The sequence below is a fragment of the Hypomesus transpacificus genome, chromosome 21, assembly GCF_021917145.1.
Source record: "Hypomesus transpacificus isolate Combined female chromosome 21, fHypTra1, whole genome shotgun sequence".
Lineage (NCBI taxonomy): Eukaryota > Metazoa > Chordata > Actinopteri > Osmeriformes > Osmeridae > Hypomesus > Hypomesus transpacificus.
This window is the reverse complement of record NC_061080.1, coordinates 279,995-291,091: the sequence shown is the minus strand read 5'-3', so window position 1 is coordinate 291,091 and position 11,097 is coordinate 279,995. Positions and strand designations below refer to the sequence as shown.

Below are 11,097 nucleotides of genomic sequence, written 5' to 3'. Positions count from 1 at the left end.
CTATTTTATACACATTTTCGTGTTTACCAGATTTTTTTTCAATGAAAAGAGGCGAGTCCCAATCTCTGCCAAACTACTGGTAGATACTCATGTCACGTGACCGAATCACCAGAACGTCAACGATGGAATGGAAGCCTCCTGCATTGTAAATTAATACAAGGAAAAGCTGTTGAAAGAGTGTTTGAAACGCAAGAATCACGTTCAAAGGTAAATGGACACATTAAGTAAGATACAACACACCCCGACGATGTTTTGCAAGTTTATAAAAAGGGAACGGCAGTGCGATGAGTGTGAGCAATGAATGGGACTGGAAACCGTGTTGTCATTTGGAAGACAAGATCGCGTGCTAGCTAGATGCTAACATAGAGTATCACACGCCTGTTTACGAAAACGAATTTCTCAACGTCTTTTATGTCGTTGAATGCAAAAACGGGAAATTACTCCAATAACGAATGTGTCTAGGAATTTTTCTTGCCAGTTTGCTTAACTTTACGTCCAGTTTACATATTATCCTGCCACACCTTCAAAAAAACAACCTCGTCGCAGAGGCATGTGCGTCGCAGAGGCATGTTATGTAAATTACAGTTTTATAAGAATATCACAAAAAGCATAAACAGCAGTATTATAGTTTGATACTGTAAAATCATTCGTCAAACTGAATCAAGTTATTAGCCTGCTTGGAACCGTATGAGCGATAACAGATTCCCTGCCATGGAGGTAAACAACAATCGCTCTTTTAGCCAACCAATCGCAGAGCTCATCGATCCTCTTGTGTGTTTCATTGGCTGCACCTCCATCGGTGATTTTTAAAACCATCTTGAGCTGTGATGAAAGTGATGATATTTAACTATACGCTTAATATCAGCAAGCCGTATCGATTTGTGTCTTGTCGTGCATAACATGCATCATTTTAGTCGGGGTGAGTAAAAAAAATATATAAGTACGAAAGTGCATTAAAGTGAACTGTTTTAATATCTCCACTGTCAGAATTGTAATCTGTTATTCATTAGCGATGGGTGTGACTGAGTTATACCTACTCAGCACGTTAAGACATACAGGCTAGCTAAAGGTTAAAGATCCAGAGAAGTACGACTTCGAGCGACACGTTAACCACACAGATACAGGCACATCCTCTGTCACTGCAGGAGACAACATGGGCTCATTGGATTCGGGTAATTACGAAGATATACCTCAATCACGGTTATAACCATGGCATTAGGCTGTCAAATAGCTTCTTTTTAATCGTTTTTGTCGATGAAATATCATAGAAGGCTAACAAGGCGCTGCCTCTGTAGTCATGGAAGTCAGTCAGTCTGCTAGTTGTGGTCTTGTTTTAGCCTGTAAGTCAAGGTTCTCCAATCCTGGTCCTCGAGAGCCGCTGTCCTGCATGTTTTAGATGTTTCCCTGCCCCAGCACACCTGATTCAAATGAATGTGTTGTTATCAAGCGATACATGCAGGACAGCGGCCCTGGAGGACCAGGATTGGAGAACCCTGCTGTAGCCTTTTGGCCTACTCTGGTGCCACGACCGTCTCTGTTGTTGACCAGTGTGTCAGTCATCTGCCTCACGGACAGTGAAGAGATTTCTCACGTGTGTGTGTGTGTGTGTGTGTGTGTGTGAATGGATGGTACCTATGTGTGCATGGTGGTACCTGTGTATGTGTGTGTGTGTGCATGTGTGGCACCCGTGTGTGTGTGTGTGTGTGTGCATGCGTGGTACTTGTGTGTGTGTGTGTGTCAGACATGTCCCCAAAGATCACGGTGGAGCTGCTGAGGCAGCTCCGTCAGGCCATGAGGAACAGCAAGTACCTGACAGAGCCCATCCAGGCCTACATCGTCCCCTCAGGGGACGCACACCAGGTAGGAGCACACACACACACATGTACACACACATACATGTACACACACACATACAGGTACCATGCACACATACACCTACACATGGAATACCAGAGAACACACACACACACACACATGCTCTCTCTATTGCTCTCTCTATTGCTCTCTCTCTCTCTCTCTCTCTCTCTCTCTCTCTCTCTCTCTCTCTCTCTCTCTCTCGCCTTAATGCTTGTCCTTGTGATCATTCCCCTCCCCTGCTTGTGTGTTGATAGGAGTCGTAATGTGATGAGAGGAGGGTCATTAAAAAGTCTTACTTCGCTGACAAATACTGAGTACTAATAATTCTGCCTCACCCATCTCCTCCCCCCTCACCACCCCCCCTCCCCCCTCACCACTGCCCCTCCCCCTCACCACCGCCCCCCACCCCCCCTTCCACAGAGTGAATACATCGCTCCATGTGACTGCCGACGGGAATTTGTTTGCGGGTTCAATGGCTCAGCAGGTATTGTGTGTGTGTGTGTGTATGTGTGTGTCCATGACACGCTCCCCTGCACCCTAAGGTTACCCAGTCTGTCCTGGTCTTTACAAGGCCTGTAAGTGTGTGTGTGTGCTTTTACGCCCTGGCCCCTGGCCCCCGGCCCCTGGGTCTGATTACAGAGTTAGAGAGGGGGTCAAGAGACAACCAGGATGACAAAAAAAAGTCTCATTGGTGGCCCCGCTACCAAACCGTCGCTGTCCGACTTTGCTTTCCTGTGTTTTTCCTGCCTCACGTGGAGCTGAATAGGAGATGTGGAGGTTCTCTAGCATTCCTGATAGGGTCCGGCGGGTTGATTTACAAATTTGGACCCTTTCATTTGTTTCCAGTTAAAGCTTACTGTCGGCCTCTCTCTCTCTCTCTCTCTGTGTCTGTCTCTCTATCTCTGTGTCTGTCTCTCTCCCCCCAGGTACAGCTATCGTGACAGAGCAGCATGCTGCCATGTGGACGGATGGACGCTACTTCCTGCAGGCCACTCAGCAGATGGACAACAACTGGACCCTCATGAAGATGGGTACGCTCTGCTGCACTCTGCTCTGCTGCACTCTGCTCAGCTGCACTCTGCTCACATCCACTCTGCTCACATCCACTCTGCTCACATCCACTCTGCTCACATCCACTCTGCTCACATCCACTCTGCTCACATCCACTCTGCTCACATCCACTCTGCTCACATCCACTCTGCTCACATCCACTCTGCTCAGCTGCACTCTGCTCCGCTGCACTCTGCTCACATCTGCTCTGCTGCACTCTGCTCTGTGCTGTGCGTGACTCTGTACTGCTTTAGTAGAGTCTCCCACAGAACTCTACTCCACCAAAGTCCAGTCTTTAAAGGCTGTGTGTGTGTGTGTGTGTGTGGTGTGTTTGTGTGTGTGTCTCTGTGTGTGTGTGTGTGTGTCCAGGTCTGAAGGAGACCCCCAGCCAGGAGGACTGGCTCATCAGTGTTCTCCCTGAGAACTCCAAAGTAGGCGTGGACCCCTGGATCATCGCTGCAGGTAGATCTATCCTCATCATCATCATCATCTGCTGTCAGACACAGGCCAGTCCCAGGCTCTGACCTCTGGATTACTGTTACAGCTGTACGGTACACGAGGCCTTGAGTATCTGCTGCACTTCCTGTTTACACTGCGTGTACGATGCTTTGGGTTGGAAAGCGTCTGCTAAAAGAGATAAATGGCGCGGTATAAAACGTGAAGCGATATGCGTCTTGTTGGCAGTTATGTACATTGTGTGTGTGTGTGTGTGTTCCAGACCAGTGGAAGAACATGAACAAGGCTTTGACCGGCGCTGGCCACCGGCTGGTGGCTCTGCAGGAGAACCTGATAGATGCTGTCTGGGAAGAGCGACCGGCCAGACCCAGCACCCAGCTCATCACCCTGGGCCTGGGATACACAGGTCAGCACCACACACACACACACACACACACACACACACACCCAGCTCATCACCCTGGGCCTGGGATACACAGGTCAGCACCACACACACACACACACACACACCCAGCTCATCACCCTAGGCCTGGGATACACACGTCTGCACCACACACACGCGTGAATAAACATGAAACTTGAAACACATGCGGAGCCAAGATGGAGTTTGTTGACCCTTTGTTTCTCTCTCTCCTGGTCTGCAGGTATGAGCTGGCAGGACAAGATCACCGCCCTGAGATCCAAGATGGCCGAGAGGAAGATCAGCTGGTTCGTTGCCACGGCGCTGGATGAGATCGCATGTAGGACCCTCCTGCACACACGATATCACAATAATCACCCTCGGCTCAAAGTCAAGCTTTAATTTGAAAGATTAGTGACAACTATGCCCTTTTTATATTATTATGTAGCACAGTGTCATGCAAAATTGTTACGAGTGACATCACACACATTCATGTCGCCACGGTTACGTAACCCCATGTCTTGACACCGCATCACGATCCAAGGACCCCGGGAGGGTGGTCTGCCGGAGTCCCTGCAGGGTGTCCCTGTCTATGCCTGTCTGAGTGCCTCGTTAACCGACCCTAACGACCTCTCCTGGATGATTGGCTGGCTCCAGTGTTTGGGTCTAATTAGTAGTATGCTGATTGGTGATTGCTGTCGGGTCACATTTAGACAAGAGGGGGCTAAATAAGGAGGGATTTGCTCGGGCACTGCGGTGAGTAAAGCCAAAAACGGGACGACTGATCAGAGGAGTGATGCTCAGGCTGAGGTTGAGGCGGAGCAGGTATCACACGCAGCAACGTTACGGAAGATCTGGAGATGCCTTTTGTTGTTTGGAAGAATGTTTGGAAGAATCCCTTTCACCATTTCTCTCTCATTTTCTCTCTTTCTCTGTCTCTCTCCTCTCTCTCTGTCTCTCTCCTCTCTCTGTGTCTCTCTCCTGTCTCACTCCTTTCTCCCTGTTTTTCTCTCTCTCTCTCTCTGTCTCTCTCTCTGTCTCTCTCTCTGTCTCTCTCTCATCCTCTCCAGGGCTTTTCAACCTCCGGGGCTCAGACATAGAGTACAACCCCGTGTTCTTTGCGTATGCCATCGTGGGGATGGCCACCATACGGTAAACCCCGATCTCTTAGCCTCCACAGAGGACTAGATAGAGCTGTTTCGTGACCTCTGACCTGTCGATGGGACCCCGTCCTATAGGCTGTTTGTAGACCAGAAGCGCCTGGAGGCCCCTGCGGTTCGCCGGCACCTGGAGCTGGACACGCCCAGCAGGGCGGAGCTTAGCGTGCAGCCCCTCCCCTACGAGGCGGTGTTTACTGAGCTGCGGGCGGTGTGCGCCGCGCTGGGGCCCAAGGACAAGGTGTGGATCTGCGACAAGGCCAGCTGCGCCCTCACGCAGGTCATCCCCAAGGTGAGAGGGAGCGACTGCCCGCCGGACGGGCACAAAATGGCCGCCGTCTCGGGGTGACTGTCAACTTGTGGGTTTGGTAGGGTAGATGTCGAGGTGTTGGGTTTGTAACGTGTGTGTGTGTGTGTCCAGGCCCACCGCTCCCCCATCCCCTACACCCCCCTCTGTCTCGCCAAAGCCGTCAAGAACACCACCGAGATCCAGGGCATGAAGATGGCCCATGTAAGTGACCTTTGATCTCTGCGGCCACAAACACCACCTACTGAACCCAACACACTGTCAAGATCATGACAAATGTCACATCATATTCATATTGTTAGTGTACGGTCTAAAATCAGGTAAGGTGACTGTAAAGTCATGTACGTACAATTAAACAATAATACAAATGATACTATTTAACAGTCTTGATTGGTCGTTTTTCTGTCTGGACAGATCAAGGATGCTGTGGCTCTGTGTGAGCTGTTTGGCTGGCTGGAGAAAGAGGTGATCACAACACTTCACACACTTCAGTTTCCATGAGCAACCAGGTGTCTGGACTATGCCTTGTTGTTGGCATGACGACTGGGTTATTTACTGTTTTATAGATTCCAAAGGGCACAGTGACGGAGATCTCTGCTGCAGATAAGGCAGAGGAATTACGCAGGTGAGTGTCTCTCTCTCACACACACACACACACACACACACACATGCAGGTGAGTCTCTCTCACACACACACGCACGCACGCAGGTGTGTGTGTGTGTGTGTGCTTCTCTCTGTCTGTCTCTGACAGTCTCTCACACACACACAGAAATAATATGTAATATGTCCCCTTCTATTATGCTTATTCCTTGATCCCCCCCAAACATTTGAACATGTAAACTCCTCAACACAAGTGTCTCTGGGCTCCATAATTGTGCTGCGACTGGAGTTCTATCGCCACCCGCTGGACTGTCCAGGGAACTGCAGCAGCATGCGAATCCTCCGATTCGTCTTCCCTGAAAGTCGGCGATGACTCGCTTTAAAATGCTTAGTGTGTTCACTGTGGGTCTCAACGTGTGTGTGTGTGTCTCGTTCAGCCAACAGAAGGACTTTGTGGGCCTGAGTTTCCCCTCCATCTCCAGTGTAGGCCCCAACGGAGCCATTATCCACTACAGGTACGCGCACACACACACACTGCACACACACTGCACACACACACACACACTGCACACACACACTGCACAATCACAGCTCTGTCATATAGAGTTGGAATGTTCGTGACGTTGCTTAGTGGAATGTTCCGGTGTGTAGCGTGGGATGTTAGGGTGACACGTGTTGGTGTTGTGTCTCCCCCAGACCCCTGCCTGAGACCAACAGAACGCTGTCCCTCAACGAGGTCTACCTGCTAGACTCTGGAGCCCAGTACACGTGAGGGAGGGGAGGGGGGATATCTTGGTGGAGAGAGGGATGGAGGGACGGAGGAGGAAGTAGGATAAAGGGAAGGCGTGAAGGAGCTACATGTGACTGGTTGTGACTGTGTCTCTCTCTTCAGTGACGGCACCACTGACGTCACCCGTACCGTGCACTTTGGAACGCCCTCTGCCTACGAGAAGGTAACGGAAGCTTCTAGAACGTCCTCCGAGTTACTCGTGTTAAACTAAACTAGTGGTGGGGGGGGTCAGAAACTGTATTTGTCTAACTGTGTGTTTGTGTGTTTTGAAAAGGAATGCTTCACCTATGTTCTGAAGGGACACATAGCCGTCAGTGCCGCAGTTTTCCCCAACGGAACCAAAGGTAGGCCCCCCTCCATCACACTGTGCTCTCGCTCTCCACTAACCTCCACGTCTGACAGGAACATGACGCTTTCTCATCCTCACTCGCCCCCTCTCTCCTCCCAATCCCCTCTTCCCCTCTCTGGCCCTCTGTCCTCCCCCTGTCATCCCTCTCTTCTCCTCCCCCCTCCTCCCCCCACGTCCCTCTTCTAGGCCACTTATTGGATTCGTTCGCCCGGGCGGCGCTGTGGGAGTCTGGGCTGGACTACCTGCACGGCACGGGGCACGGTGTGGGCTGCTTCCTCAACGTGCACGAGGGGCCCTGCGGCATCAGCTACAAGACCTTCGCCGACGAGCCGCTGGAGGCCGGCATGATCGTCAGCGACGGTGGGACACTTCCTCTTCCTGGTCACATGACACACACACACACAGCATAGCCATATGACACACACAAATACACAGAACACAGTCACATGACACACACACAGAGAACACAGCACAGTCACATGACACACAAACAGAACACAAGTCTTCTTTTTCATGTATTTGTTCACGTTCTTCTTCAGAACCTGGGTACTATGAAGACGGCTCCTTCGGAATCAGAATTGAGAACGTGGTTCTTGTGGTCCCTGCCAAGCCCAAGGTAAGAACCGTACCTACGTGAAGACACCACTAGCTACGGTCAATAATAGGTACTAAATGATCCACATGTGTGTGACTGTGTGTGTGTGACTGTGTGTGTGTTACCCCTCAGTACAACTACAGGAACAGAGGCAGTTTGACCTTCGAGGCCCTCACCCTGGTCCCCATCCAGGTCAAGATGATGAACACAGAGCTGCTGACGCAGAAAGAGGTGGGAGGCGGTTGACCCCCCCCGCTGTCAGACACCTGACCTCTCCTCTGCGCCTTTATTCAGTGTGTCTTCATGCCTTCTGCTGTCCCTAAGTCGGTTTGTGAAGGAAGGCGTCGCTTATTTAGAACCGCTTGTTTTATTGGTTGCTAGGATAACCGTACAGTTTGCCTTACACATTCTGAGGTTGATGTGAGTTGTGGTGGTTTGACTTGTTACACGTGGAAGTACTGTGAGACACCATGTCTTACCAGGAAAAGAATATACTGAATATACACAAGAACAAAACAATACAGTACAGTACTCTCATTAGTACTATTCAGCCAATCATGTGAGCGCTTACTGACTCTCTTCTCTGTCCTGCAGCGTAATTGGGTGAATGAGTACCACAGGCAATGCCGTGAGACGGTTGGAGCAGAACTGGAGAGGCAGGGCAGGAAAGAGGCCTTGGAGTGGCTGATCAGGGAAACCCAGCCAATCGCCTGAAGAGTATTTTGACTGACTCTTATTTAATCCAATCATTCGCCTGAGGGTATCCATGGACGGCTCTGCAGTGATTATTTCTCTTTCTTTCTTTCTCTCTCTCTCTCTCTCTCTCTCTCTCTCTCTCTCTCTCTCTCTCTCTCAGTGTCTCACTCTTGGCTTCTTTTGTAAAGCACACCATTTCAAATGTTTTATGACGATTCAATAAAAATCCATTGTAAAAAAAACAACATAATGCTTAATTCCTCATTCAGCATGAAAAGAAACAAAACACCCCTCCCCCCTCTAAAGTGGAACAGTCCACCTCCATCTAAAGCTGCATGTAGAAGTTGGGCGGGTCCAGGACGACACCACTAGAGGGGTCCATGGCGTAGTCCTCCATAGTGAGCTCCCTGATGGGCAGCGGGTCCTGCTCCTCCAGACCAGAGGTGGCGCTGTTCTCCTCCTCCAGCCCAACAGGAAGTGGGTTGCTGTAGATGTAGTAGATCCTGGATTTGTCCTTGGGCACTTCCTGCTTCCTGAAGAGAGCCAGAGGGTTCCTGAAGCTGGCCGACCTCTTCACCGCCCGGACGTCCACCGGGTGGAGTGGGTCGACGCTGCGCACGGCTCTCTCGTACACGTGCGCTCTCTTAATCTGCCTGGAAATGAGGGAGACAGGTTTTAGTCTGTCTGGAAATGAGGGCGACAGGTTTTAGTCTGTCTGGAAATGAGGGCGACGGGTTTTAATTAATAATAATAATAATTCAGGACACCTGAGGGCAGGTGAACAGACCCAGGTGTTCCTGAGGGCAGGTGAACAGACCCAGGTGTTCCTGAGGGCAGGTGAACAGACCCAGGTGTTCTTAAGGGGAGGGTGAAGGAGAGAGAGAGTCACTCACCTCCTCCGCTGGTGGCAGGAGACGCCGCAGTAGAGTGCCGTGAGGGTGAGGACGCACAGGGCCAGGGTTGCCATGGTAATGTTGAACACCTTCAGCTCTGAGGAGAGGAGGGCACGAGCGAAGAGGTGACCGGCCGGTCGGTACAGGAGCAAGCAGATCCAAGCTCGTACTACCCCCTTACTGAGAATCTCTCCCAACTTCATTATCCATATTATCTGGTTACAATTTAATAATATTAGGAACGACTTTACTTGAATAGTAATGTTTTTGTCTGATTGTTGGTTTGAAAGAAAAGTGTAATCTTTTTTTTCTTTTTGGGTTAAGCGCTTGAGCGGATGTTTAGAGTCACACCTCACACAAACCCCTTTATTGGCCACAGGACTGCCGACTCTTCCTCTAAACAAAGTTGTCTTACCGTGGCGCGCTGCGTACATGCCGTGGTCGACCGTGCCCGGAACCGCGGTCGTGTTCCGGTCGAAGCTCGTCGAGGTAGAGTTGTGGTCCCAGCTCATGACTGAGCCATGTGCCTCCAGAGAATGAACTGAGAGCACACTTCCAAACTTCACGCCCTGAGTTCCCTGGCTGAATGCGGCGCGTTCACGTGACCCCCCCCCCCCCCCGGCATGCTTGCCTCCGTTGCCGTGGAAACGGTCGCCGGCCCCCAAACCCAGGCTTTTGTAGCCCTCCCCCCCCCCCCTCCCCCTCCTCTCCTTTTCGGCACCCTCTTGTTTACTAGTTGGCATTCCCTCCTGTTTTTGGGCACAGTGAGGAAGGGAAGGAGGGGAAAGAGGGATGGAGGACTGGATTGACTCTGCTCAAACACCACCTCTGAAAGCTTACAGGCTCTGAGAACAGCCCAGAGTACAGCCCCATTTTTTGCCACAGGTCAAAGAGTGTACTGTTGACTAGCTCAGAGTTTGGCTGGCGTACATCTGAGTAGAGTTGACAGGGTTGTGGGGGTTCCACAGATAATGGGGGGTCATTGTGACGAGACCTGGCTTGCTGCGTTCAACTTTGTCGTCTCCATGGTTCTGACTAGCAACAGGGACCAGACACAGAGCAATAAAGGGAACATTCTCTTTATTTCTCTCTCTTTCTTCTTTCCTTCTCTGTCTCTCTCTTTCTTCTTTCTTTCTCTGTCTCTCTCTTTCTTTTTTATCTTTCTTTCATCCTCCCTTTTGCTCTTTCTGTTTTTCTTACGCACACTCCATTTCACTCGGGCGGAAGGTTTATGGAGATAAACAGTATTTATGGTGATTCAGTATGTTCTGGTCCAATTAGGATCAGACTGTATGTTCTGTTCATGTTTTTCTAGGGGATGCTATGTTGTGTGTTTGCGTGTGTGTGTGTGTGTCTGTGTGTGTAAGAGGGTGAGAGCTAGAGAGAAAACCAGAGAGAGATGGAAGGCATATTGCCCCACTTATTGTTCAAGTTTGGCTCGTTAACGAGGCCTTAATTGGTTTGTTAATGAGTTGCCCAGTAGCTTGTTTTACAGTTGGTCTGTTCAGACAAACCATTACAACAAGTGCAGCAGCATCGCTAATGTGCTCGACAGTCTCTACTGTGTGATGCTAATATCTACACCTTAGGTCTTCAGTACTGTACGATATCCACAGAAGCCTTCACTGTCCATATTTGGTCAAATCAGATACATGTACATGTATTATGCTACATACAGTTGTCCCTCAGCGGATCAACATAGTTTCCATGCCAACATTAAAACTATTTTATCATCGTAGTACAAAGTGCTGGGCTCCCCTGCTCGAATATCACATGACTATTAATAAGATGATCTCTCTGGACAAGTTAAATAAACAATGTTCTATTTGCTGTTTCTCCCCCGTGGCTGCCTTCCTGTTGGTCTCCCGTCCAGCGGGATGAAGTGTGGTGTGTTTGTTTGTGTGTGTGTGTGTCCGTCCACTCCTCACAGGAGCGTATTTTACCTC

General features: G+C 50.1%; 1 protein-coding gene across 1 annotated transcript; it reads left to right on the top strand.

Annotated features, from left to right (window-relative positions):
* The first annotated feature begins 100 nt into the window (after positions 1 to 100).
* xpnpep1 (X-prolyl aminopeptidase (aminopeptidase P) 1, soluble) lies at positions 101 to 8,500 on the top strand. Its single transcript, XM_047044169.1, has 20 exons — positions 101 to 207; positions 1,742 to 1,860; positions 2,278 to 2,341; positions 2,784 to 2,888; positions 3,277 to 3,369; positions 3,626 to 3,769; positions 4,008 to 4,103; positions 4,834 to 4,915; positions 5,002 to 5,212; positions 5,342 to 5,431; positions 5,642 to 5,692; positions 5,794 to 5,852; positions 6,266 to 6,343; positions 6,525 to 6,596; positions 6,721 to 6,781; positions 6,893 to 6,962; positions 7,154 to 7,327; positions 7,507 to 7,583; positions 7,695 to 7,793; positions 8,157 to 8,500. The coding sequence occupies exons 2-20, from the start codon at positions 1,744 to 1,746 to the stop codon at positions 8,274 to 8,276; spliced, it is 1,863 nt and encodes a 620-aa protein (XP_046900125.1). The 5' UTR covers positions 101 to 207; positions 1,742 to 1,743; the 3' UTR covers positions 8,277 to 8,500.
* Positions 8,501 to 11,097: the final 2,597 nt, after the last annotated feature.

Bases quoted from the DNA above. Each gene is read 5' to 3' on its own strand.
- xpnpep1 (XM_047044169.1), top strand. From the start codon at position 1,744: ATGTCCCCAAAGATCACGGTGGAGCTGCTGAGGCAGCTCCGTCAGGCC. The intron at 4,916-5,001 runs GTAAACCCCGAT...CCCGTCCTATAG, and splicing joins GTGGGGATGGCCACCATACG to GCTGTTTGTAGACCAGAAGC. The intron at 5,853-6,265 runs GTGAGTGTCTCT...TGTCTCGTTCAG, and splicing joins AAGGCAGAGGAATTACGCAG to CCAACAGAAGGACTTTGTGG.